General features: G+C 47.4%; 2 protein-coding genes across 7 annotated transcripts in view; both read left to right on the plus strand.

The window, feature by feature from the left end:
* Positions 1-23,408, plus strand: part of IFT88 (intraflagellar transport 88) — a 76,768-nt gene extending 53,360 nt beyond the window's left edge. Inside the window, exons 19-26 of one of the 3 annotated variants that reach the window (XM_028497284.2) lie at positions 1,970-2,120; positions 2,616-2,731; positions 4,453-4,505; positions 5,984-6,049; positions 9,427-9,533; positions 18,082-18,148; positions 22,957-23,067; positions 23,287-23,408. In XM_028497284.2, coding sequence (XP_028353085.1) covers positions 1,970-2,120; positions 2,616-2,731; positions 4,453-4,505; positions 5,984-6,049; positions 9,427-9,533; positions 18,082-18,148; positions 22,957-23,067; positions 23,287-23,408 — 793 coding nt within the window. Of the gene's footprint in view, positions 1-1,969; positions 2,121-2,615; positions 2,736-4,452; positions 4,506-5,683; positions 5,912-5,983; positions 6,050-9,426; positions 9,534-18,081; positions 18,149-22,956; positions 23,068-23,286 lie in introns of those variants that run through there. The other 2 variants (XR_008619071.1, XM_055089685.1) reach the window with 2 other exon arrangements.
* A 2,867-nt stretch (positions 23,409-26,275) lies between these two features.
* IL17D (interleukin 17D) overlaps positions 26,276-27,510 on the plus strand; it is a 26,820-nt gene continuing 25,585 nt past the window's right edge. For all 4 annotated transcript variants that reach the window (XR_008619076.1, XR_008619075.1, XR_008619077.1 and 1 more), the window contains exon 1: positions 26,276-27,241. Coding sequence is in view for 1 of the 4 variants with exons in the window: in XM_028497287.2 (XP_028353088.1) it covers positions 26,891-27,241 (351 nt within the window). In the remaining 3 variants the exon portion in view is untranslated. The remainder of the gene's footprint in view (positions 27,242-27,510) is intronic.

A 27,510-nucleotide genomic window follows, 5' to 3' on the forward strand; every position in this document is an offset into this window, starting at 1 on the left:
GGGGCACGAACCCGCGTCCCCTGCATCGGCAGGCGGACTCTCAACCACTGCGCCACCAGGGAAGCCCCGAGTGATCCTGTTTTAAAGGGTCATTTGCATTATAGGAGGAATTATTTAGAAGTTGCAAGTATTATTAATTTTTAGACATAATAATTGACGTAATTGGGTATCATGTCGAGTCCACACAAGATGTTCATTGAGCATAAATTAGACCCTTCAGGGAATTCCCTGGCCGTCCAGTGGTTAGGACTCCTTGCTCTCACTGCCAGGGCCCAGATTTGATCCCAGGTCAGGGAACTTAAGATCCCGCAAGCCGTGTGGCGCAGCCAAAAAAAAAAAAAATAAATAATGATAATGATTAAAAAATTTTAAGTATTGTCTCCTGTGCTTCTGGTAGGGTAGATAAAATTTTTTTGATAAAAAATGTTAATTTTAGAGCAGATAGTGGCATAGTTATTTCTTTTAGCCTTTTTGTTTTGTCCAGTTCATTTCTCTGAAGGTGCCAGTGTCATGACCTGCTGGTGCCCAGTTCCTGATCAGTTTGGATCCAGTCAAGCAGTTGTTGTGTTTGAGGCTGTTTGAATACATTTCCTTATTTTTATGTTTTTCTTTTTTTTTTTTTTTAATTTAATTTATTTATTTATCTATTTTTGGCGGTGTTGGGTCGTTGTTTCTGTGCGAGGGCTTTCTCGAGTTGCAGCGAGCAGGGGCCACTCCTCATCGCGGTGCGCGGGCCTCTCACTTCACTATCGCGGCCTCTCTTGTTGCGGAGCACAGGCTCCAGACGCGCAGGCTCAGTAGTTGTGGCTCACGGGCCCAGTTGCTCCGTTGCATGTGGGATCCTCCCAGACCAGGGCTCGAACCTGTGTCCCCCACATTGGCAGGCAGACTCTCAACCACTGCGCCACCAGGGAAGCCCTGTTTTTCTTATGGTATCACATTTGTCATCATTAAAAATAGAAGGCTCTTCTTTTTTTAAAAAAAAAATAAATTTATTTATTTTATTTATTTATTTTTGGCTGCATTGGGTCTTCGTTGCTGCACGTGGTCTTTCTCTAGTTGCAGTGAGCAGGGGCTACTCTTCATTGCGGTGCACGGGCTTCTCATTGCAGTGGCTTCTCTTGTTGCAGAGCACGGGCTCTAGGCGAGCGGGCTTCAGTAGTTGTGGCACGAGGTCTCAGTAGTTGTGGCTCGCGGGCTCTAGAGCACAGGCTCAGTAGTTGTGGCGCACGGGCTTAGTTGCTCCGCGGCATGTGGGATCTTCCCGGACCAGGGCTCGAACCCGTGTCCCCTGCATTGGCAGGCGGATTCTTAACCACTGCGCCACCAGGGAAGCCCCAAGTCTCTTCTTTTTCAATGAAACTTTGGATTGGAATATTTTCAATTCATTAAGGCAGCTAATATAAAATAAATAGTAATCAGTAAGTACTGGTGTGAATAAATTATTTGAGTGCATGCAGAGGACTTACTAGGCATGAAAGCTGCAAAAAACTGTCTTGGGCTTGTAATGTAATTAGGGAAAACTCACCAGAAAATACATGGAAACCATTCCTTTAAAATGTTGAACATTTAAGAGAGGTAGAATAATTGAAACACAGCATTCAGGCATTTTTATTAAGGACAAATTTTGGACAAAACTTTGAATAAAACAGCACACTATTCTAGAAATTTGGCAGTTGATCTTAGTGGGTAGTAATGAAGTAAAAGGAAAAGCAAGGTGTGTTTGTGTGTGTGTGTGTGTGTGTGTGTGTGTGTGTGTATATATATCCCGTATATATATATGGGACAAAAGTGTTATTGCCAGTATGACCATTTTTCATCCTCATCCCTGATGAAATCCAGAGTAAACAGTATTAAGTAGCACATTAGTATAGACTAAGAAATATTTTTATGAAATGTTGGTTTTAGGTTTGCTTATTGATCAATGAATTTAGAAAAATTGTGTTATCCTTCATTGAAATTGTCTAAGATACGAATTAATGGAAGATCCCAATCAAGCTATGGAATGGTTAATGCAGCTGATCAGTGTTGTTCCAACTGACTCCAGAGCTTTGTCTAAACTGGGAGGATTATATGACAGTGAGGGGGATAAATCCCAAGCATTCCAGTATTACTATGAGGTAGGTGTGCAGTCTTGCCTTCCTTCTGCTTTTTAGCCTTTTATGAATTGTTATAAAAAAGACAGCAGGCCTTTTAATTTTTAAAAATTATAAATGCTTATTAGCTTTTAAATAAATAATGATTTAAAATAAAACATTTGTGGAATATAAAGTTAGTTTTTGATTATTTTAATAAAAAGTAAAATAAAAGGTACCAATGCATTTTTCTCTTGAAGGATGATTTAATCCCTTTTAAGTCTACTGCATATTTAATTTGACTCGGATCATATATCAGTACATCAAAAAGATATTTATAGATAATTGAAAAATGTGTCAAACAAATCTTAACTTTTCCAAATCTTATATAGTTTCAAAACTTGAACAGTGCTTGTGACAGCTCATACTTTTTAAGTAAGAAATGTCACACTGTATAAATTAATCCAGCCGGTGGGGAAGATGTTGGGGAGTGAACTGTGCGTTGTGACTGAAGTTCTTTTGTCACACCTCCCTTTCCAGTCATATAGGTATTTCCCGTCCAATATTGAAGTCATCGAGTGGCTCGGGGCCTATTACATCGACACCCAGTTTTATGAAAAAGCCATTCAGTACTTTGAAAGAGCTTCTCTTATACAGTAGGTAACTGTTACGATTTTATGTTTAGTTAAATGTCTACAATCTGATAGACTTACTGAGTTCATGAGCAGTTATTAGTGAACATTCAGGCATCATTTCGATTTTCTTGTATTGTGTTTCATTTGACTTGGTTTTTATTATGATAAATATATTTCCTTTTTATGCAAAAGTTTTTAAAAATACCTTCAAGGTACTTTTCTGTGTGTATTTTTCTTTTTCACATCTCAGTAAACAAGTATTATTTCTTTATCAATCAGAAAATGACTATCTCAGTCCAAAGACAAAGTTTCATTTCTGAAAGAGTCCTAATTGAAATGATTCATTGGTCTCAATTTGTAATTGATATACATTATATATTAAAAATCAGGACTTCCCTGGTGGCGCAGTGGTTAAGAATCCGCCTACCAATGCAGGGGACACGGGTTCGAGTCCTGGTCTGGGAAGATCCCACATGCCACGGAGCAGCTAAGCCCGTGCGCCACAACTACTGAGGCCTGCGCTCTAGAGCCCGTGAGCCACAACTACTGAAGCCCGCACACCTAGAGCCCATGCTCTGCAACAAGAGAAGCCACTGCAATGAGAAGCCCGCGCGCCGCAATGAAGAGTAGCCCCTGCTCGCCGCAGCTAGAGAAAGCCTGCGTGCAGCAACAAAGACCCAATGCAGCCAAAATAAATAAATAAATAAATAAATAAATTTATTATTTTAAAAAAAGAAAGAAAACAGGAGTAGCAATATTAACTTCAGACAGAACAGAAATCAAAGTGAGGAAACTTATAAAAAAAATCAAACTCTTAAAAATGTCTTTAAATTCATATCAGAATGTTTTATACATTATTCAAAAATAATTGGGATATATCATGTTGTGTTTTGTATTTGGCCAAATTGAATTTTATTATTAGATGTGGGGAGAGGGGAGCGGGGAGGGACAAGGTAGGGGTAAGGGATTTCGAGGTACAAACTAGTATGTATAAAATAAATAAGATACAGGGATGTACTGTGCAGCACAGGGAATATAGCCAATATTTTATAATAACTATAAATGGAGTATAATCTATAAAAATTTTGAATCACTTGTACACTTGAAACTAATATTGTAAATCAACTATACCTCAATTTGAAAAAAAATAGAAGTGAGGAGAGCATTATTCCCTAGTCTTTTATTCATTCAAATTTCGTTTTTCTCAGAAATTTTTAGTAGTAGTCTTTAGAAATTTTGGTCATGTTTATTTTAGAAAAGAAATTCATTTCTTTTTAAGGGAAAAAAATGAATAGATTTCTTTTTTACTTTCTTTTTAGTTGAAGTCTAATTGTTCAAACACCAGGTCAAAAATTGCCTCTTGGATACTAAATTTGCAAGCCTAAACTTAGGTTTCTAAGCCTTAGGTACTAAGTATAAGGTATGGCAAAGGTAATAAAAATGTTTAAAATAGAATGCTGTGGTCTTTACCCAAACTGGCGAGGCGGTTCTTCTAAGAATGTCTAAATAAAGGTGCGAGTTAACTGAAGGGCCCTAAATTTAAATTTCCTAATTTCAGTATGACAGATAATAATGAAGGAAATTGTATATATGCTGTTGTTAATAATAAAGATGACCTAATCAAATGTCAAAAAGTAATTGAAAGATAGTACAGATATGTAGCTTAGCTTTATAAAACTGTTTGGCCTTCACAGATTTTTTTTGTTTCATCTCTAATTTCACATAATTTATTTCTTTTACAGGCCTACACAGGTGAAATGGCAGCTAATGATAGCTAGTTGTTTTAGAAGAAGTGGTAAATGCTTTAATTTTATTCACTTTAATATATGTTGCTTGTTTCTATCTTTTAGGTAATTATGCATGTAAATGTGTTCCTATTGTAGATTTATTTATTAAGATAACTTTTGATAAGTATACATATCAAGCATTGTATGAAAGACACAGTGGTTACTACGTACAGATAAGAGTTACGTTTACTAACCCGCATCCTCTGCATTGGAAGCGGGGAGTCTTAACCACTGGGCCGCCAGGGAAGTCCCATCTGGTCTCCTCATTCTAAACACCCTGTGTGCTCTGCCCAATGTGTGAGCCTCTCTCACAACTGAAAAGCTGAGGAGAGCCCAGAACTGGGGCCGCAGGACTTGATTTTGTACAGCAGATGTCACTAGTCATCCTGGTTTGTGTTTTCAGTGACTGTCTTTATCCCGTCCTGTGCTGCTGGCCTGTTCTGCAGTGTCAGCGTGTTAATGGTTTGGGACTAGATGTGAAGTGAATGGTACTGTTAAAATGTCAGGATTAGGCAGGAGATAAATGTTAACACTGTGGTTAAAATGTGTAGTGTAGTTAAAATAACATGCTAATGTAGTTAAGTGTGAAAAATGCAGTCCCTCTTATAGAGCAACCAGATGTCCAGGAGGAGAACTCCCTCACCCAGGGAAGCGCGAGCCCTGACCACCGGCAGCGGTCCCCGCCGTTTCTAAGGGCCCTCTGTCTGCCTCCGAGAGCCCCTCAGTGGCAGCGGGACACAGGTGCGGTGCGGCCTCAGGTCATTTTGAGGGGAAGAGCGGCCGTCTTAGCCGGCCCGGCCGCGCACTGGGTGCTCCGCTCTCCGTCTTGTTCAGCCTCCACCCCGACACTGAGGCCGGTGGGCCACCCCCTTGTGCAGGAGGCCCAGACGTAAGGGCATAACTCTTTCCTGAGATTTTAGCAAAGGTCTTCGATCCAAAATTCGTTTTTCCTATTCTTTGCTGCCATGTGAAGCTAAATTATTTTATTACAAAACAAAATGCTTTCTGTAAACTTTTTAATGTTTGAAAATAAAAACTGCAAAACAAGTTATTTTTCATCTTTTCCAAGTGAATAACATTGAAATTAATGTTATTCGTTTATTTTAAGAAGTAGAACTAAGTTTCAACCATTTACTTCCGGTCTGCCCCTTTTTCAGATTTATTTTATCTGTACATTTTCTTCCAGAAGTTATATTGAGGGACCTCCCTGGCGGTCCAGGTGTTAGGACTCCACGCTTCCACCGCATGGGGCACAGGTTTGATCCCTGGTCGGGGAATGAAGATCCCACATGCTGCACAGCCAAAACAAACAAACAAAAGCAGAAGTTATATTGGGAATGGCTATTGATGCCTGTGGCAAACATGAAAGTCATCCTTCTAAACTGATGAAATGGTGCCAGCATATTGAATTTAAGTTAGTATTTTGCTGAATCCTGTTGATTTCTATAATCTGCTAGTATGTTTGTTTTTTCTCCTTCACTTATAGGTAACTACCAAAAAGCATTAGATACTTACAAAGATATTCACAGAAAATTTCCAGAAAATGTTGAATGTAAGTGAGACTACACATTTTGTAACTTTGAAAGTATAGGTTCTCACATTTTATGTCCTAATATGTAATAATTACCTTTGCTACAGTAATTGCATACATAGATACCAACCTATAATTTATGGTACATATGTTTAAATATGTGGTTATAGGATCAGAAAATTGGACTATGCAAGTACACATTTTCATAGAATTTAATTCTTGACGGATTTAAATATACCACTGAATTCTCTTCAGTAGCAAACAGATCTGTATTTCAAAGCTTTATGAAATTTTAAGAATAAATTTTGGTTTATTATTTTTTAAAGTTCATAAACTGTGGTATTTTATAGAAAAGGCATTTTATTTTTATTTTAAATTCTTTTTTATAAACTTATTTATTTTATCTTTGGCTGCGTTGGGTCTTCGTTGCTGCACGCGGGCTTTCTCTAATTGTGGCGAGTGGGGGCTACTCTTCGTTGTGGTGCGCGGGCTTCTCATTGCAGTGGCTTCTCGTTGCGGAGCACGGCCTCTAGGTGCGCAGGCTTCAGTAGTTGTGGCATGTGGGTTCAGTAGTTGTGGCTCGCAGGCTCTACAGTGAAGGCTCAGTAGTTGTGGCGCACGGGCTTAGTTGCTCCGCGGCATGTGGGATCTTCCCGGGTCAGGGATCGAACCCGTATCCCCTGCATTGGCAGGCAGATTCTTAACCACTGTGCCACCAGGGAAGCCCTAGAAAAGGCATTTTAAACCATCCATTTAACTGTAACTTTTTGAGACTGAAAAAAATACCTTTAGAGTTTATGATAATAGAACATTAATAATCTTGATGATACTGGTGGCAAATTAATTTTAAAACATTTTGTTATATGTAACTTATTTCCCTTTTATAAAGTTGGCTTTGTATAAAATATTCATTTCTTCCAATCTTATTGCACAGTGGATTTGAAGCAACTTGAAGTAACAGTGTTACAGTAACAGCAACAAGATCAGGATCTGGAAAAGTACAAAATAACCATATTCATAGGTCTCATAGTCTCACTAAACTATATATGGCCCCAAGTAGCTTTGTGACTAAAGGGAAGAGAGAAGATACAGTTGGTTTTATAATCTTTACTATTTATAAGGAAATAAAAAGTAATTCCTTGGGAAGAAGAAAATCCTTTCAACTCTTACTTCAGTCGTGTTGAGACACAGAGGAGAGTAGATAAAAGGTCACTGGAAGACATCTCAGCTCCTAGCTTTACTAACATCCCTCCAACAAATAAAATAATGTGTTGGAAAAGACCGTTTTGAATGTTGTCCTTCAATGACCATGCACACAAAACAGCACATTTCAGTAAAAACAGATCTTTTCTGGGCCACGTTTTCAGTGGCGCAGCCTGATCCAGGGGTTAGATGTGCTGCATGTTCCTTCAGTAATATTTTTCTCAATTTGACTTTTGTGAAAGCAGAGAGCTCAGAATTATGGCCTTTGCTAAGAGCCTAGGGCCGAGGAGTTTTGTAATGCTGGTCAGATGTGGGTCCATTAGCTCACAGCAGTTTCCAAATGCCAGTCAGAAAACAGGATACATGGGAATTACTTGTAAAACTTGTAAAAACTACACATCTGTAGCCCAACCTACAGAGATTCTCATTCAGGTTTGCAGTGGACCCGGATATCTGATTTTTCCTATTTCCTTTTTTTTTTTCTCATCGATTTATTTTCCTGTTTCTTTTTTTAACAGCTTTTAATGTGATTCTTAACTTCAGTCGCATTGGGGAACTGATACTTTAGAGATTAAATGAGAGCAGTAATAGCTTTTGGGGAATGGAAACCCAACAGTCTGCTGGGCAGAGTTTCTCAGCTTTGGCAGCACTGACATTTGGGATTGGATAATGGTGTGCTGTGGGGCCATCCTGTGGATTCTAGAATGTTCTAGCAGCATCCCTGCCCTCCACCCACTGGGTGCCAGGAGCACACCTCCTGTTATGACATTGTCAGGTGTCCCCTGGGGATGCAGCTGCTGCCGGTTGAGGACCACTGCAGTAGCTGCAGCACCTCCAAACTGGACAGCAAAGGGAGCATCTCCAAGCAAGGCCACTTTTCTTTCTTTAAAGAGAGTTTAAGATTCACTGTAAAAGTTGAATGATTGGGACTTCCCTGGTGGGGCAGTGGTTAAGAATCCGCCTGCCAGTGCAGGGGACACGGGTTCGAGCCCTGGTCCGGGAAGATCCCACATGCCACGGAGCAACTAAGCCTGTGGGCCACAACTACTGAGCCTGTGCTCTAGAGCCCGCGAGTCACAACTACTGAGGCTGCGCGCCTAGAGCCCGTGCTCCGCAACAAGAGAAGCCACCGCAATGAGAAGCCCATGCACTGCAATGAAGAGTAGCTCCTGCTTGCTGCAACTAGAGAAAGCCCGCGCACAGCAACAGAGACCCAACGCAGCCAAAAATAAATAAATAAATTTATTTTAAAAAAAGAAAGTTGAGTGATTATCTGTGCCGTGGGGAATGTCCAAGGTACTTTGGCCTGTTTAATTTTCAAAACAGGGTGTAATCAGTAGTCTACCTTATGGTAGCATAGGAAAAACACTTGCACTCTTGTAAGATCTCACTTTGAGCAGAGTACTTTTCTGATGAACCCAAAGGGTGATTTAGTCTTAAAATACATTCTTCAGCTATCAAAAATTGACCTGCTCTATAGAGTTACAGGTGACATGCTAAATTTCAGAGGACATCTACCAAAAACAGTGGGTTTTATTTTACACTAAATATTTCTAAGCCACTCTTTCCAAGGATGGGTAGATAAGAGAGATAGTTGAGTATTGTTTGTAGAAAATATAAATTACCTTCTTACTGTGCATTAATCAGGGTAAATGTATACATAGGCAATTTACACAGTAGTAATGTGTGACATTTTAGATTATTTTAGTACCATTACTTTTGTAATACATTAATGGTCATGAATTAGTCACTAACTTACAAATTCTTATGGGGTGACTGCAGTGCTGGTACACAGCACTGTTCCCGCCCTGTGGGTGTGGCAGAAAACAAGACAGACCAAAATCCTGGCCTCGTGGAGCTTGGATTCTAGTGGGAAGAAAAAGACAATAAACACGTATATAGTATGTCAGCAGTCGTAGTGGTATAAAGGAGAAGCAGGTGAGGAGATAAAGGCCCGGGTTATAGGTGCTGTGGTCTCTCCTGAAGGGCAGGTGGGCAGAGTCCCTCTAAACCCACTTCCCGGGAGGTCAGTTCTCAGAGGGCCGGGAATACAAAGTGTAGTGATTTTTCAAGGGAAACAAACACCGTTTGTGAGCAGCATTCCTACCCGGGTCCCAGAAGACTGAGTTTATTGATTTATTGTTCTTTGAACACCATGGATAAACACTCTTCTAAAAATATTTTTCATAATTTAGGTCTACGTTTCTTGGTTCGTCTCTGCACAGATATTGGGTTAAAAGAAGTTCAAGAATATGCAACAAAACTCAAGAGATTGGAAAAAATGAAAGAAATCAGGGAACAGGTATGTCATGTGAGCCGAAAACTGCTGTCAGTTTTGAAAATGTCAGCCTTCTGTAGCTCAGCTGAGTGATATCTGGGCTTCTGTCAGTAAAATTAAGTCAGCTGAGTGATGTCTGGGCTTCTGTCAGTAAAATTGCAGTTATTTTTCTGCTGTGGCATAAAAGGAGGAATAACTAAAACTCTAGTTTTAGGATAAAATTCAGTCAAAATCTAGTTCCTAATCAGAGAAAGTGCAATAGATTCAGTGTAGTCTTTAGTGGAAATCTACTAATAGACTAACAATTGTAATTTCCCCAGTACAAAATAGCTGCAGGTTAATTTGTAGATGTAACTTCAGCTGGAGAGTCTCGTGGCCTGTGGAAACCAGGAGACAGTCACTTACCTACAACAGCAGTTCGTTGGGCTGCTCTGTTGCATCATAGGGCATGGCTGAGGATTGCTGATACAGAGGCTTCGGGTGCATTTCTGTGTTCCCTGCAGTGTTTTACTTCTGTGAGAGAATAATCCCTCCTGTGTTTGAGCCTAGAACATTTAAAACTTTAACATGATTTCTGAGTATCTGCCTTTTATAGAAAGAAACTTCTTTAAGCTTAAGCTTTTTCAAGAATTTAATTACCTTGGATAATTAAATCTAAATTTCATATTTGCTTTCAAAATGTGATTATCTTGTTTTTGTTTTGAAGAGGTGACCTGATTGTTTTATTCTCTTTTTTATTTTATTTTATTTATTTATTTATTTATTTTTTTGCGGTACGCGGGCCTCTCGCTGTTGTGGCCTCTCCCGTTACGGAGCACAGGCTCCGGACGCACAGGCTCAGCGGCCATGGCTCACGGGCCTAGCCGCTCCGCGGCATGTGGGATCTTCCCGGACCGGGGCATGAACCCGTGTCCCCTGCATCGGCAGGCGGACTCTCAACCACTGCGCCACCAGGGAAGCCCTCTCTTTTTTAAATTATCAGTTGTAAAAGCGTTATGAGTATGACCTAGATCTTTACCTTAAAAAAACTATACAACATCAAGTTGGTATTAAAATGCCACTGCTAGGGTATATAGTTACAACCTGCTGTGAAGACCAGCTGAATACCACATACCAATTGCTAATTTAATTAGATAACCTGGGTGAAAGTTTTGTAAAATTAAACTAGTACAAATTAGAAGTTCAAATTATCATAATTATCATCATAATTACTATTACATTTGTTTCTTAAGAAGAATCAAAAAGAAGTATCTATTTCAAACCATGAAATTCTTTGGAGCTCAAAACTAGTTCTGTGAAGTTACTTGGTGTAGAACCGTGGGTGCATCTGGAAGTCTTCAGACTTCGTAAGCTTAAGCATCAGTGGTTTGTCACTTACGAACAGTGACTGAACGGCGGTGCACATGAGCTCAGGCAAGTTCTGGATCCCGCGTGGGGCCCATGTGCTGACCCCGCAGCTGAGTGGGAGTGGGCCTCCCGGCCAGACGCCCCCCACCCCAGTGAGGAGCCAGGAGCCTTCTAGCTCCTGCTTCCGGGGGCCGCACTCAGGCTTTAGGAGACATGGATTCTGAGGACTCCTGGGAAGTGAACTTGAGGGGTCAGGTTGAGACCTGTGCCCACCACACACCCTCCTCAGAGCCCACGCCAGCCCCTGCACTCCTTGAATCTAGACGGCCTGGGCCACTACAGGCGCTCCTCTCCTTCTGATGTGGCGGCCCGTCACCCCCCGGTTCCCCCCACACTGCAACCCCTGTCCTGATTGTTCTCTTTTGCTCATGGGGGCTTGTGATTTTACTGTTGTAAAGGAGTATTGAATGTCATTGAAACGGCTTTTCCTTTCTAATTACTACTCAGCCTCTTGATTCCTCTTCATCACAATATTTGTGTATTCAGTGAACATAGCTTTTGTCTGTGTCTCTCATAGACCTGGCCTCGTATCCTTATGTTGTACTCGCCATGGGGTAATTAAGGACACTTAGCAAGCTCAGAGGAGTTACAGTTGGTGCGTTTAAATTACGCAGCGCTTACCTGACCGGCTTACCCAAGTGAGTGCTGTGTCGCTGTGCTCCAGCAGTCTCTCTTCCTAACGCCTATCGCTGCCGCGCTGTGCCTGCATCACTGAGATGCGTCCTCTCGTCCCAGCCGTTCCTTCGTCTTCCTTTAAGTCACAGTCCTTATCCACAGAGCACTTTCCTTCAGTTTCCTTGAGATCAGTTTCTCCATTGTTCTTCGGGACTGCTTATTAAATCTTACATGAAGAGAAACATTTTCTTGATGTTTTCTCACTTATATTTTGCGTATGAACACAAAATTGAGGGGGAAATTAGTGGAAAAGGTCAGTCATAGGAAAGAGAGCAGAGGCTTACAGAGAAGGAGTCCTGTGGGTACGAGAGCAGCCTTCTTGGGAAATCGCTGCGTGTCCCCGTGCGTTTGTCTACATTGCGAGCCATGGGGCGGGCGCCCTGTTTCCTGGCTGCGTGGTGTGTGAGACGCTATTCGTTATGAAACAAAATGTCACAGATAAACGCCTGAAGTAAGGATGCTATCCTTTTCTAAATTTGAACTTAAAACTTCTTGTTACTCTTCCTGTGTGTCTCCTGTTTAGAATCTGTCTCAATGCAAAAACTTAACGTTTTTCCTTCGTAATTAGGATTTCTTCATAAAATCATTGCCGAGGCCTGTGTAATACTTGTTGTACAGATATATCTTGATTTCTTTGAATATCTCCACATGGTTAGGTATCTTTTTTCCAGTTGGTGACTTTCTACAGTCTGTCTAGCTTTCACGTGTTCCTTGCTGAAGCTCTGTGGGCCTCTGTGTCTGTAGTCGAGCTCGTCCATATTGTTAGCTGGAGACGTTTGGGAACCAGCCACAGGGTTGAGACCAGGGATGTCCTGGATAACCACGCCACACCTTTACCTGAGCTGCTAGAAGAAATGCAGAGCTGAGCCCCAGTCTTTATCCCGTCCTTTCCCCTGCAAGTGCTGACAGTGGCAGAAGTTTGGCAGCAGAAAGGAAAAGAAGTGAAGAGGCTGGGTGGCCTTTCCTGATCTCTCTGCTCTGGTTGCAGTTTCCCCTCCTTCCACCTGATGACGTCTGCTCAGCTGGACGTCAGCGACCAGCAGCGGCAGCACCAGCGCATGACGAGCGCGGGCCGCTCTAGCCCTTTGCACGTACTGGCTAAATTAATCGTCACAGGAGTCCTATGCTATGATGTTGGGTGTGGTTTCATTATTACTGTTCTTTAAGATGAGAAACCTGAGGCCCGTGGTTGCAAAGCAACTTTCTCCTGGTCACACAGCTGTTGGGGGGTAGGCCTCGGATTCACATCCAGGAAGGCCAGCTTCTGAGTCCCGGCTCCTGGCTGCCATGCCCTGCTCCCTTATGGATAGTAGAGAAAAAGGATGATGCGAGTAATTACTTTCAGTTGGTGTATAGTCCTTACTTTTTTGCATCCAGGAAGTTGGTAGCTCACTCCATGAGCTAAATTAGAATGTACCTCTGTGAGCTCACTCTAATTTGATCAGAGCTAGGGCCTCAGAACAGTGCTCTCCAAGTGTGGCCTGTGGACCCTCAGAGCCTCAGAATCGCCTGGACTTCGTACAGTTACAAAGTCTTGGGCCTCACCCCAGACTACCCCAACCCCAGAATTAAAATCTCTGGGTATGGAGTCCAAGAATCTATGTGGTTCTTAAACAAGTTCTCAAACTAATTTTTTATTCACAGACATTCAAGAAGCACTGGTGTAGTGTTATGCTCCCGAAGGGTTACCTTCAAACGATCAAACACCAGCTCAGGATACAGAATCTGCTTTAAGGGGAAAAGTAAACACAAAATAAATCAGGCTGTGGATTTTAAAAAACTGCTTTAAAATGGAAAGGGATTTGTGTAGACCTGAGAAGGAAAGATAAACAGATTCCAGATTATGTGGATCAGGGTAATGGACCTCCCCAGGCCCCTAGCTCCTATCTTAAAGCATTAAAGCTAGAAACTCATTTCTCTGGACTGACTTTTCAGAGAGGTGCGTCCTCTTCTGGAGCACTTCTGGAAAAGGCGGCTGTTCTCCCCTTTGTGCTGGGGGCCTGTGTTCCTGGGTGGGGAGGGAGCTTTGTGCCCTGTTTGCAGAGCCGTGGCAAACAGTCCCGGGCGTGGCGTTTTGGCCAACTTAAAATAATATGTGACATTCAAAACTAATGTAATATATAGTTGGTACTTATCCTCAAATTTCCAGTTATTACCAGAAGCTAGTTGAGCAGAAACCCTTTTTTTGGTCATAGTTCTTAAAAGGAAAAAGATTCTCTATGAAGATCTCATAAAGGCATAGCTTTAAATTAACTGTGAAGGAAAAATGCAAAATTTTTAAGGTTTACATATGTAATGAAAGCTGCAAGAATGTTTTGCCCATTTTATACGTTATTGCATTTATAAAGTTCAACAGAAACACAGAAGATAATTTCTATAGCATTCATCCTTGGTATCAAGTGTGTGGTGATTTGGGCCTTGACGTTTTCCAGGGTGAGACTCCCGTGACGCTTTGGTTAAAGGCCGTGGAGTCCTCGCCTGCTGGCATCACCTTGTGCGGGTCCTTGGTTCACCTGTTCAGGAGACACTTGACGTGGACGAGGTGCTTCAGCTGCTTGTCACCTGGCAGCAGAATGAGACAGACACGGGTTGCTTGCCGCCCGGCAGAGACGTGCAGCGTGTGTACTGGATGGGGTTCGGCCCATGACCAGGGGTCCGAGTGGTCCCCGGGGGAGGTGTGGCTGGACCTCGGGGCCCGGCGTGGAGACGGGAAGGTGTGAGAGAGGTCCGGGGGCGGGAAGGTGTGAGAGAGGTCCGGGGGCAGGAAGGTGCGGCCACGTTCGTGGGTTCTTTGGAGTTGAAGCTGCAAAGAAACGTCTTAAATTCTGCTTTCCCTTGAATTTGAAGTCAGAGCCAATCTTCTTAAGGATCCTTATCTAGGTAACAACTGCTCCTTGTTCTAAGACAAAAATCTAATTCTTAGGGAATAAAAGCCCAAGATGGTGGACGGAACCCTGGGCTTTCCTTCTCAGCCCCAGTCAGCTCCAGACCTGGTCCTCCTCAGTGAGATGAGGACAGTGTTCTCGGCTGGCCTTCACACACTGTCCACGGTGAGCTTAGGTTTGTCCCAGTCTGTCACCGACATTGCTGGAAAATGACCACATACTTGGATGTCAGAAACGTCAAATCGCTGCAAGAGTTTGCAGCCCTCACCCTCGGGTCCTGTGACCACTGTCCTCCGGGGGCAGGTGACAGTGTGACAGTGTGGGGCTGCGCGGGTCCTGGAGACTCTTCCTGTCCCCTGCAGGAGAGCAGTGTCGTGTGTTCACGGTGGGGAAAAGACACTCTCCCAACACTTACCTGTTTAATTTTTCCATCATTTTATTTATATCTACTTTGCTCCTCTTCTCTTTGTACCTGCTTCTCTCATTTTTTCCCCCAAAGTGGGAATGGCATCCTTTTTTTTCTATTATTGAAAAAACAAATGTTATTCTAAAAATTCAGGTAGATTACTTTTGTAAGTAACGTTTTAATTCAAATAAAAATGTGTTAAGGAAAAAGTGAAAGTCATTCAACCACAGCTTTGAGATCACTGTCAGCATTTTGACATTTCATCATCCCAGGCATTTTTACAAATATATGCAAACATATATCAATACGTTTTTTAAATGGGACTTTTTTTTTTTAAACAAAAGTGGATTTTTATAAAAATACTGTCTTGTAACCTGAGTTTTCCCCTCAGTTAGGAAGATAACCTGGGCAGCTTCCCATGTCAGCAAAGGCAGGCCTCTGTCGTTTTTTGCCCCTTTCTGTGGCCGTTTGACGTGTCAGTGTTGCTGTGATGAGAATCTTCTGTCAGTCCCGCTTCCGTACCTCACACCCCTGCAAGTGAGTCCGGATTCCTGGGAACTTTATGAGGTGTTGAAACTCTGAGAAGGCGGCAGTGTCTCCTGCTGAGAACAAAATGTGACACTGCAGTGCGCCTGTGTCCCTGGGCCTGTGGTCCGCCCCCGGCATTCGCTGTGGGGCTGGGGCCTGTTTGCACCGGCCCCTCTCAATAAGATGTTATTGTTGTGCCTACTTTATTTTCAGAGTTTCATGTTCTCTCTCTCCAGAAGGTTCCCCCAAACTGGACCTCACCTTGACCCCCTCCAGTCACGCGGCCGAGGCGTCCCTCCCCGAGACCCTCACGGCCATGGTGTGAACGTAGCAGACACTTTGACCTTTCCACCCTGCCTGACGGAGCCCCGCTCTGTCATCCCCTCCCCGTCCCTTTAGTTCCCGGGGCTCCGCGGGGTGGCGGGACCTGACCCTCTGAGGGCTCCCCTTCCTTGCGTCCCCGAAGGCCCTGCGACCCGGCCTCTGGGTGTGGATGGTCTGAGAGAAGACTTGGCCGAGTCTCCGCAGGTCACATTGCTTTACACTTAGAACCTTATCGAGCCTACGCGCTGGTAAACGTTCTGGTCTCACTTGTGACACTGCCGTCTCTGTAACCTCCACGCGGACTCGCTGCTCCGGCTGCTGTGGCAGTGGGGACACAAGATTGATCACGGTGGGGTTTATTGATTTCCAGTGGCAAATGGGTGGAAGAGGACGAGAACCCTGACCTCCGCCCACAGACGAGTGAGTGGAGTCGTGGGGGCCTCGGGGAGTGAGGGGGGCTGGCCGGAGGAGCCGGTGGAGCTGGGGGACGAGCCCACGAGGGGGAGGCCGCACCGGGGAGAGGGCGTGCGGTCCCGGGCCCAGGAGGATGGAGTCTGAGCCCACGGCGGGCGCCGGTCCACTCGGGTCCACGGGGCTCGGCTGAGTCAGCCGGCTCTGGGTTCTCCCGGGAGCGAAGCAGGCCACGTGGGGACCTGGGGGTCTTGATGCAGATGTGCTTGCCATGGCGGGGGCTTCCAGGCTGGAAAAAAGTGAGGGCTTGAAGGGGTGAATTAGGGAAAGGCGGGTGAGAGCCAAAGCATGGGAAAGTTCTGGACGGGCGCAAGGACCGTTTGACGGGGGCGCGGTCATCGATGCACGTGCTCACTTTCCTCGGCTGTCCTGTGCTAAGCTTACAGTTTCTTACATCTTCCCCCACGTTTGATTTGGAAAAAAGTTTCAAGTTCTGTGGACATTTGTCTTTATGAGTTTAATTATTTTATCACTGTCTAGGTCTTACAGATATGCTGGCAATTATTAATCTATGGATAGAGGGAAACCAAGTTCTGAAATAAAATCTGATTAGAGATGTTAAAATATTTATTTTGTTGCATCATTTTTAGATTTTCTTTTGTTTGTGAAGGCAGAGGGAGAGATGGAGTTCTGGGGATGTTTCTTTTTAATAGAAAAAACTCAAGCATGTTTACATATGTTTGAAGGTCCTAAGTTTTAGGAGAGTGTTTCATTTTACAGAAACGAGTCTTTTTGGTTTTTGAACTTTATTTTATTTTTTATACAGCAGGTTCTTATTAGTCATCTATTTTATACATATTAGTGTGTACATGTCTATCCCAGTCTCCCAGTTCGTCCCCCCCCCACCACCACCCCTGCCACTTTCCCCCCTTGGTGTCCATACATTTGTTTCTCTACATCTGTGTCTCTACAGAAATGAGTCTTGAATCATTGAAAAGGATTGTTTTTTCTTCCTAGGAGACTACAATGTCAGTAATCCCATCCGTGACCTGATAATTTATAAATATTTGGGGAGTTGTCAGGGTTGGGGGAATAAATGGTGTCCTTTGAATTAATGATGAAATTATGTTTACGTTATTGAAGATCTAAATAAGATACCAATCTACGTTAAGAAATTTTAATTCGATTGTAAATAGTTGTCAGAAGCGCTCTATTTCTGCTCGCTGACTACCCTCTTCTCTAAACAAACCATTATTCATACAAGAGCCTGGAGTCAGCGTTTAATCAAAAGCTCTAACTTAGGCACAGCACAGCGTGACCGTGACTGTTCAGTGTAAAAAGAAACCTAAGAATGTCACAGTTTGGAGATAATTCTTATGTCTTAAGGGTGAGTTGGTGTCTAAGAAAGTAGACTGTTGGGCAGATCTTAGGTATTTTGTGAGATTTAACAGTGCCTTTATTGTGGAAGTTGACTTTCAAAATCCTGTTGTCCTTTTATCACGTCAAGTGGGGCTAAAGCAGAAATAGCCCATTCGCAAGGTCCCTTTCTCCCTCCACCCCTTCAGCTACTGCGTTTAAGACCTGAGCTTTCACATCTGGGAAATACTTGGTTTTTAAGTTGTTTGCAGAAGCAGGGGCGACCCTGCACTTTGAAGCCTGAGTGCCGTTGGCGTGTCTGATAGGACTGGTTGCCCGTCTCAGGGTTTCCCCCTTACTTACAAGGCAGCCGGGCCTTCCTCCTGCGGGGCCGACTCCCAGTGAGCCCAGCCCCGGGAGGCAGGACAGTAAGGCCTAAGGGACACACAGTTTAACGTGTGTTTTAGAAATCGGTGCTTGGTTATCGTTGACCTTGAAGGACTATCATTTATTCCTGTTTTCATCACAGTACAGCTGACGTCCAGTATGTCCTTTCTAACGTGTCGCCTTCTTGCTTTAGCGCACCAAGTCTGGCAGGGACGGCAGCGGGGGTCCCCGCGGCAGGAGAGACGGGAGCGCTGGCGGTGGTGAGTGTCCCTGTCCCTCTCCCTTTCCCCCCGGAGGCGCCGGTTGACAGATTTCTAGTACATGGGCTTCTAGAAGCACCTTGAAGTAATCTGCAAATGTCCCGTTGGTTTGTTTTATACACAGTAAAACTTCACCTGCTCTACTCTCGTGAGCATCAGCCTGCTGTGTAATTGAGTGTTTGTAGGTGTTAGTGGGTGTGTTGGTTCCTGAATAAACGGACCTTTCTGCTAATTGATGAATAGACAGTTCACATTGGATGGATTATCACAGGTGTCCACACTAGTGGGTTTTACTGTGTCACATTTTATAGATTTACGTTGTAAGGAGGCGCCATGGGACCTGGGGTCGTCTTACAGGATGCTGCCAGACCTTTACACTTGTAGTGTAGAAGTGGTGCGGGCCTGGGCAGTGGGCGGCGTGGCTGTGGTCCCAGCCGTGGCCACTGTATGTCTCTGGACCAGCCACGCAAATGCTGTCGCTTTGGGCGATTCTGTGACTGCTGGGGACATTGTTACTTAATAAGAAGGTTTGTTAAGTTTTCCTCCCCTTTTTCCCCATCAACAAAATCTACCTTCTGTCTCTACTTCAGGGGATAGTAGAAGTTATATTTAGGGGAAATTGGATGGTTTTAAGGAAACTAATTAGAAAAACAAATGCTAAATTGGGATCCGTATCATGTCCACACGTAGCACCGTCGGGCAGACAGGACCCGACTTCATCCTGTTGTGTCTGTCTGTGGTCAGGAGTCACGACAAAGAGAGATGGGACCCTCGGTTTAGGGAGGCCTTTCTTTCCTTCGTTCATTTATTGGATGCACGCTGGGTGCCGAGGACATGGGGACGAATGAGACGGGGCCCCTGCCCTCAAGGAAATCAGGATCAACTTGGAAAGACACGTGAGCCCTGATCTGCTGAGGGCGCTTCCTGGCGGGGGTGGGACGCGGCTGGGACGGAGACCATCCTCGAGGGCGGAGCTCTGCTTTCTAGGTGCGCCCAGGCGCTGACAGCCAGTGCAGTGCCTGGTCCAGCGGGACATCTGGATTCTCCGAGGGTCAGTCCCGCTGCTGCAGCAGAACCCCCAGTCCTGGCCTGGGTCCCTGGCCCCAGGGACCATCACCCAGAGCTTGAGAAGTTGGCAGGGCGGCCCTGAGCCTGGGTCCTGTGTGTGTCGAGGCTGTCCCTCACCTCCCCCCCCCGCCCCTCCCCGCCCCACGCGTGTGGGTGGCCCTCCATCCAGGTCCTGGTCTGGAGACCTGTCCCGGCAGCTCTCCGTCCCTTCTCCAGCGGGGCCACCTGCGGTGGAATTCAGCATTTTGTGGAGTTTAGAAAAGTATATATTGTGGTGCATTAGCCGCGTACCCTATACCTCCCCTGGGGAGCACCTCCGAGTCAAAGGCGTCTCACTACTTCAGTGAAGCGTGAATATTCACACTAAGGGTAAGTAATGGCCCAGAAGAGCTGCAGGTCAAGTCAGGTTTTCTTCTTGACGTGAAGTTGTGTTGCTGCCTGGAAACTTGGCTTTAGAGCTCTTTGGAATTTGGATTGTCATTGAGGGGCTATGGGCCTGCGTCTACCAAAAGCGTTGAAGCAGCTCGGGGAGGGTCCAGGCAGCCCACCGCTCTCGCTCGCCTGCTCTTAGGAAGGCCGCCAGCTGGCCGAGGCGCAAGCTCTTGAACTTCGTGTCCTTCGAAGGAGTAACCCCCAGGGAAGTGTCAGTTACTTACCGAGTTCTAGGACCAGATTCACCACCCTCTAAGGGTCCTCCGCGTCCCGCTGAAAATCTTGAGCTCAGAGGAACCAAGTGGTCCCTAACGCACACCCGTCACCAAGCCTGCCCTCGGCCCGCAGGGCCTTCCCTGGTCACCGTGGGCTTATGAAGTGTCGCCGAGGCCCCCGGGGGTCCTCACGTTCAGGGTCCACTTGGGAGACTCCAGCCCTCCGAGCGAGCTGTGCTTAGAGCTGCCAGTGCTGAGCCGGAGCCCGGAGGACGGTGTCCACCCCAGAGAGTGGCCCCCGGCCCGCCTCCCAGGTGCCACCCCGCTCAGAGGAGGGCGCCTCCTGGGCCAGCCTCCCCGCCACTGCCGTTTCTCTCTTAGTAAGTTTTCCTTTCTCCCATCCAGCGCGTTGCAGCCCAGCACAAACAGGCAGTCCTGTGGCACAAACACACTTCTTGGAGCCGAAGCTCCGGCCGTGGGCCTTGCAGGCCAGGGGTTGTGGGCCTTGCGGGCCAGGGGTCGTGGGCCTGGCTCTGGGGCAGGTTTAAAGCAGCTCCCGGCTCCCGGGGGGCTTGCCTCTCTCTCTCTACACTTTCCCTTTTGTTCCTGGTTTCCCATCATCGCCGACACCCCACTTCCTCCCGGGGCCCCTCCCTGTCCCTGGAGCCTGGCTCTCGGCCCCCCTCCAGCTCGCACAGGCCGGGGGCTGGCCCGCCCAGCTTTGGGGTCTGAGCCCACCGGGCTTCCTCCTTGCTTCGCCTCGCGGCCCCCGGAGCACCCTGGGCCCTGTGGACGAGCCCCCCCTAAGGAGCATCCAGCCCCCGCCCCCTGCAGCCCCCCGTGGGCCGAGGTCGCTGGCCATCCCTCGGGCCCCTGGAGGAGCTCCCAGCACGGGCTGCGTGTTGAAGGGTGCCCGGGGCCCACCACCTTCCACCTCTGCCCCGGGAGACCCAGCGGTGCATGTCTCAGCCTGGAACTCTCTGGCACTCTGTCTGGACGAGACCCGCAGCTCAAATAGGGGAAAGGGACAGTTTTCTGTATGGATCCAGGTGAGGCCAGCCTGGAGCTAGTTAAGTATGATGTGTTAAAATTAAGTACAGTGCCTACAACTAGGTTTGTTTTGTTTTGTAAATTTATTTATTTATTTAGTTTTTGGCTGCGTTGGGTCTTCGTTGCTGCACGCTGTGCGCGGGCTTTCTCTAGTTGTGGGGAGCAGGGGCTGCTCTTCGTTGTGGTGCACGGACTTCTCATTGGGTGGCTTCTCTTGTTGTGGAGCACGGGCTCTAGGTGCGTGCGCTTCAGTAGTTGTGGCAGGTGGGCTCAGTAGTTGTGGCTCGTGGGCTCTAGTGCACAGGCTCAGTAGTTGTGGCACACAGGCTTTGTTGCTCCACGGCATGTGGGACCTTCCCGGACCAGGCTCGAACCGTGTCCCCTGCATTGGCAGGCGGATTCTTAACCACTGCGCCACCAGGGAAGCCCACAACTAGGTTTTTAAAAGTGTTGCCTAGGAGAGAAGACCATAGGGAACATGTCATCATAATTATTCGTTTGTATGAAATGGCTGTTTCTGAAATGCCTGAGGGCCCTTGAAAATTGTTCTTTTTTTTGTGCATCAGACTGGTCTCACTGCAGCCTTGTCTCTCTGTTAATTTGCTGATTAACCTCAGCGCCCTTCCTCACGAGGGGTCCTCAGATTTGAGTGTGTGGCAGAGTCACTGGGAAGGCTGGTTAAAACAGACCCGAGCCCCCAACCCCAGTGACGGGCCCGGGGCCCTGTGTTTCTGACCAGGTCCCAGCTGCCGCTGCTGGTCCTGGGACCACACCTGGAGAACCACTGCTGTATCTCAAAGGAGAGAATGCAGATTACATGCGGCCTCGTGTATGTAAAAGATCACCGCCACTACTACCACCAAACCCACGTTCACGTATGTGGCAGTCTCTGGTCACCCAGCCTCCGGGCTCTGTCACCCACAGGGGGTTCCCCCCGGGAGGTGGTGTGAGACCCGCCTGCACACGCCGGTGCTGGGCAAACAGTGTGTTATTATTATCACTTAACACAAATCGCACTGGGAAGCAGCAGCGTTTGCTTTAGAGCTTTGCAGGATTTTCAGTACTTTAGTTTGTTTTTTACAGAATAAGCTTAAAATGAAATGAACTTGTTTTAAGTACTTGAAATAAAAAATGTATTACCCTTAAATGCAAAATATTGGCTTCAGGTTTTAACAGCTCGGTGCCAAAACATCAGTTGAGAAAAACAATTAAATCCACGTGCACAGGCAGAGCTGAGCTCCACGAGTTCAGGGCCACATGGCCGCCCCGTAGCCTCTGTGGGGATGAGGGGTGAGAGGGACAGCGTGTTCCCGAGGCCGGGAGCCGGACGGGTGGCCTCTCCCGCGGCCCCGTCTGCCCTTGGGGGACAGCGGGTTTGCTGACTGACTCCGCGTACTGGGTTATGAAGGTCTCATGTTAAAATTGTTAGTCGTTTACCTCGTGTGGTACTTAATGGTTTATTGCGATTTTCAGTCTAATTTTTATTCTGTCTTGGGTGTGAACGTCTCTTATGCACTATTTCCATTCCATATTTGGACTCTATAATCCTTTTAAGGTTTTTCCTTAAATTGGGCCAGAATCTATCCTGCTCTGCCGGGCACATCTGACCCCTTCTGTACGCGTTCTCCAGGCGTGTGAAGAGAGTTGGGGAGCAGTGCCTGGGCCAGGCTCGCCGGGCCTCTCCCGCTCCTCACCTGCCCAGGCCTCTGACGGCTCCCAGGCTCCACGCGGGAGACGGCCCAGCCCCTTTCCCCCACCCGCTGCCCTGCTCCGCGCCAGGGGGTGTTCGCCAGTGTCTCCAAGCACACGGTGGAAAGGGTCTGCATAAAGCCTACTCTTGAGTGATGCTTTGACTATATTATAGGTTCCCAACGAGAGATTTCTTTTAAATTTCAGAAAACAAGAATTACATCCTTTGGAAATTGGCTGTCAAATGAAACAGCCTTCCTGATTCTTGACAAATAAGTAGACTTTAAGGCTTGTAATGCAGGGTGATGTTGCCCAGCGTGCTGAACACGTGTGTTTTTGTTTCTGTGTCTCCAGACGGTGGCCAGAACTGTGGTGCCGGTAGCAGGGGCGAGCGGCTCAGCGCCCAGCTCCGAGCCCTGCCCGGGATGGAGGAGCCTTACGACAGCAGCAGTACCAAGGAGCTAGGCAAGTGCCGGGGCCTGGCAGGCCTGGACTGGAAGGGGTGGGCAGATGCGTCCACCTGGGCGTTATTAAGTGTTTTCCAACACAGACAGAAGTTTTACATGACTTGGGAGAGCGTTTCTCTTCATTCTGGGTTGTTCAGTTTTGAAGATGAGCCTCATTGGTTTCACGTTTGCTGTTTTTCCCTGTTCCTCTAATGCAACCATCTGTTCTGAAACCTAGACGCCTCCTATGTGGATCCGCTTGGCCCGCAAATAGAAAGACCCAGAACTGCAGCCAAAAAGAGAGTCGACGAGGATGATTTTGCTGATGAAGAATTAGGAGATGATTTGCTTCCAGAATAATATATATTTTAATGTATTATTTATTAATTAAAGGGAAGGAATTGCCTTACAAGTTAATACTCATGTTAAAGTTTGGATTAAATACCCAAACTTTAGTTTTGCACACTGTCAAAACTTTAAATAAGTGTATTCTGTTCTGTGAGTATGGATTTAGCTTTTGTTTTGCTTTTAATGGAATAAAAACATGTGAAAATAATACTTTAGGCCAGAGACTTACTCACCCTCTTGAAAACATCGACCCACAATAAGAAATAGATCTTGTAGCACTACCTAGTACCTCCACACACGTAAGTATTATTACTCACTGATTACTACAGTGTGTGCTGCTATTTTCTGTAATTTCATTGAAACAAAGTGTGAGTGATGGAAACACTATAGTGATTTCATGGTTTGCAGCTTGAAAAATACTGTGCTTGGACCTACCCTTGATGAGTCTTTATTCAAGGTAAATTGCTTTGGAAGTTGTGCTTTGTGGGGACTGCAACACTAGTAAAGCAGCTGTGTTTGGGGGCAGTAGTGAGAGAAAACACCAGCCCGTGACCCTCCTGCTCTTCTCCGTAGTCCCTTCAGCGCCGAGCGCCGGCAGCCTCGAGTTGTGCTTCCCGTTGAAACGCGGGGTGCGGGGTCGAAGCCAGGACTGCGTGCATCCTTCTTCCGGTATGTCTGGCTGGCGGGCACCGTCCAGAGGAGTGCAGTGACGGGCAGGCAGGGGAGACGTGGCTGGTGCGTAGCACTTCACGAGAGAGGATGGACCCTCCAGCTCCTTTGACGTTGTTTCCGCGGCATGCACACTTCTGTTAGGTGCGGGAGAGCAAACACCAAAATCAGAGCACGTTCCCTGCTCGCAGAAAAGGGTATGATCTGACGGGGCAGGCGTTCACCAAATACACTAAACGGCTAGTGTGTGCGAGATTCTGAGGCCACGGTCGTGACCAAGACGGCAAGACCCTGCCCTCAGCGTGAATTCTGGCGGGGGAGACAGACAATACATGCATTTTTTTAATGGGCTTTGGGTGTTGTTAAGGGCGGTGAAGAGTGAAATGGAGGAGTGTCACGGTGGAGGAGGTGAGCGGGGAGAGCCCTCCAGGGGCGTATTTGTATCAGCAGCAGGAAGGCGCCTCGAGGGCAGCAGTGGAGGAGCGGCGCACAGGCAGGCGGAGCGTCGGTGCCTGAGGCTTCACTCTGCCGCCGCGGAGGCGCCCTTGGCAGGTTTCGCTCGGGGGAGGGCGCGTGGCGTGAGGTGGTCTAACCTCCGGAGCAGCGAGCCCGCCGGCCTGAGGGCATTGGCTGGGCGGGCGGCCGGGGGCGGGTTGCAGCCGCAGGGCGGCCTGCGTGCGAGATGGGTGCCTGGGGACCGTGGGCGCCGGCGCGGCCCAGCACACGTTTGGGAGGGAGAGCTCAGGAGAGTTCCGGTGGCCTGCGTGCGCGTTGTGAGGGAGAGAAGAACGCACGATGGCAGCGTCAGGTCGGCCAGTGCTGCCACGCTAGGGCCCCGGGAAAGCAGCAAACCAGTGGTGCGCTGTGCGTCAGGAGGGCCGCGAGCAGCAGGGCCAAGCGACGTGCGCTCGGAACCCGGGCGAGAGGTGGGGAGGAGAGATCCCAGGGGGGGAGACGGAAGTTAATCATCTCGGGAGAAGAATATAACTCGGAAAGTGTGACAGGCCCGCGTGTGGAATGGCCATCTGAGATGCGGCGCACGCCCAGCTGTATGAACGGGACAGAGTGGGGTTGTTCCAGGCAGATGTCACAGAGCGAAGAAGGAACAAGGGACTAGGGTATTTGCAGGGGCGTGGTGATCGCGTCCAACCACCAACCCTGCCCCAGCCGGGAGGGGAAACTAGGACTCGCGTGGGGCGCCTGGTGAAAAGGCAGGGTCAGCAGACGAGGTCAGACAGCTAGCTAGCTACTGGACAGGTGCGGAGAGAAGGTGCTGGTGTCAGGGGCCACTCACACACTCGGACGGACGGGGAGCCGCTCCCGGGAATGAGCGCAGGGGTCGCGGCGGGTGAGCACAGGCTTCCAGAGTCGAGACGTGCTGGGGGAAAGCAGCTGGAGCTGGGGTAGCCAGTTAGAGGCCGGGTCTTGCGTGGCTCCTCCACAGGTGTGAAAGGTGCGGGAATGAGGTGCAGGCGTGGTGAGACCTCCAGGTGCTGCCCCAGAAGACGACAGATAGAACTCGTGGTGGGGAGACCTGACCTTCGGAGGAGGGAAGGAGGTTTGGCTCCGCCAGTAACCCAGGAAGGTAAGTGGACGTAGCCACCCCTACCCCGGCTCCTATGCCAGGGAGCTGCAGCCGGCCTGGCGCTGGGGGCTGAGTGATCCAGGGGCTGAGAGAGGAACGGCTCTCGTCGCACCTTCAGCGGAGAACACTGTAGAGTAGTTAGCTTCCAAGGGAACATGACGAGGCTGCTCTTGAGTATTTTGTTGCCTTTTTCTCACTCGTCTTAATGTTGAAGTATGAGCATGTTTACTTCACATGTTCATAAATATGTTCAGGTTTGAGGGCAATTGACTACAGACCTTTTGCACCTGTTGAGAAGACAATTTCTCAACTCTGCTTAGCATCACAGAAACGAATTTTATGTTCTATCAAGTGGGCAGGCATCTTCAGTAGTTTATGATCTTTCATAAAATGAAAAGTGTTGGAAAGTAAGTACTTTCGTTTCCAAGTACCAGGGGAGGAGAGAGAAGTTGCCATGTTATCCGACAGTGGAAGATATTTTGTTGAATAATGTACAGAATGAGCGGTCTGGCGCTGTATTGCCTTACCTTTCAAAGGATGAAACTGCTGTCTCCTAAAGGATTCCCACACTTCTACCAAATTTAAGAAAAACAGTATGTGTTTGTGTATTGACATGTTTATTCCCATTTTACCAGAAAACACAATTTCTCTACTAATCAGAAAAAAAGTTTTGTAACCTCAAAACAAACGTTTACTCACCAAGCTGTAAATAGCTTAAATGGCTTAAATTGGAGATTTCTGTGGGATTTTGAGCAGTCAGTAGGACAGTTCCTAAACTCTTCAGTTATAGAATATTCAAGGCATACAAAAGTGTTGTTTTTCTACACAGCATAACTGAAATGTAGTTTAACCAATGATTTACAAGGCAGTCAAATACCAAAGCTGGAAAGCATTTAGGGAACCATAAATTATGTATTTTCTATACCTTCGAAAACCTTTCAGCTGTTCTCAATCTTTTGTTTTCATTGGCCAAGTATGACTGCCGTAAAATGACCGTATTCACTAGCCCGCCACCTAAAAAGCATTAAGCATTCATTTACAGAATGAACGAACGAGCACGTTTGCTTTGGTTCTTGAAGTAGAATTCCCTCGTGTAAGTATATTTTCTTTATTTACAAAGTATTAGGCTTATTTTACATGACTGCGCGCGCTTACAGTCCCGGCATCACGAAGCAGGAGTTCCCGACCCTGTAGCGCCCAAGGATGCCCAGTTCAGCCATAAAAGTGCAAGCTGGGTAGTATGTTTGGTGCTTGGATTTCGGAGGTGCTAGGGGGGCAGAGAAGGGCCACTTCCTGGTGTCTGGGGGAAGGAGAAGCGCCCCCGCCCCCCGTTCGGAACGCTCTCCATCTCCAGTCCCTCAGAGGAAGTCGTGGCGAAGAAGCTGCTTCCAGGCCCCGCGCGCGCCTCTCCAGGTGCCCGTCCCGCTCCCGCGGCGCCTTCGTCCGGGAGGCTCTTCGCGGCGACCGGACCCGGCCGACTTCCCTTCCAGCCGAGGCGCCTCCTTCCGCTCAGCGCCGCGCGGCTCCGCTCGGGACGTGTCCGCGCCTCCGCGACCTCCGGAGCCACTTCGGGGCGATGCTGGGGCCGCCGGTGAGTGCGCGGCGCAGCGGCCGCAACTCGGTCCCCGGGGGCCGCCGCCCTCCGTCCCGGGCCGCCTCGTGGGGCCCGCGCGCCCAGGACACGCGGGGGCCGCCGAGGGGCCCGGACGCCGTCACAGGCACTCGCAGCCCGCGGCGCAGCAGCCCGGCCGGCACACGCACACGCGCACCGCGCACCCGCGGCCCACGCGGACCCCGGCTCGGGGCGGCGGCGGCGTGGGGCGAGCGGGCCGCCGCGGGGGAGGGCCCCGGGGTGCCCGC

Source organism: Physeter macrocephalus, chromosome 13 (assembly GCF_002837175.3).
Source record: "Physeter macrocephalus isolate SW-GA chromosome 13, ASM283717v5, whole genome shotgun sequence".
NCBI lineage: Eukaryota > Metazoa > Chordata > Mammalia > Artiodactyla > Physeteridae > Physeter > Physeter macrocephalus.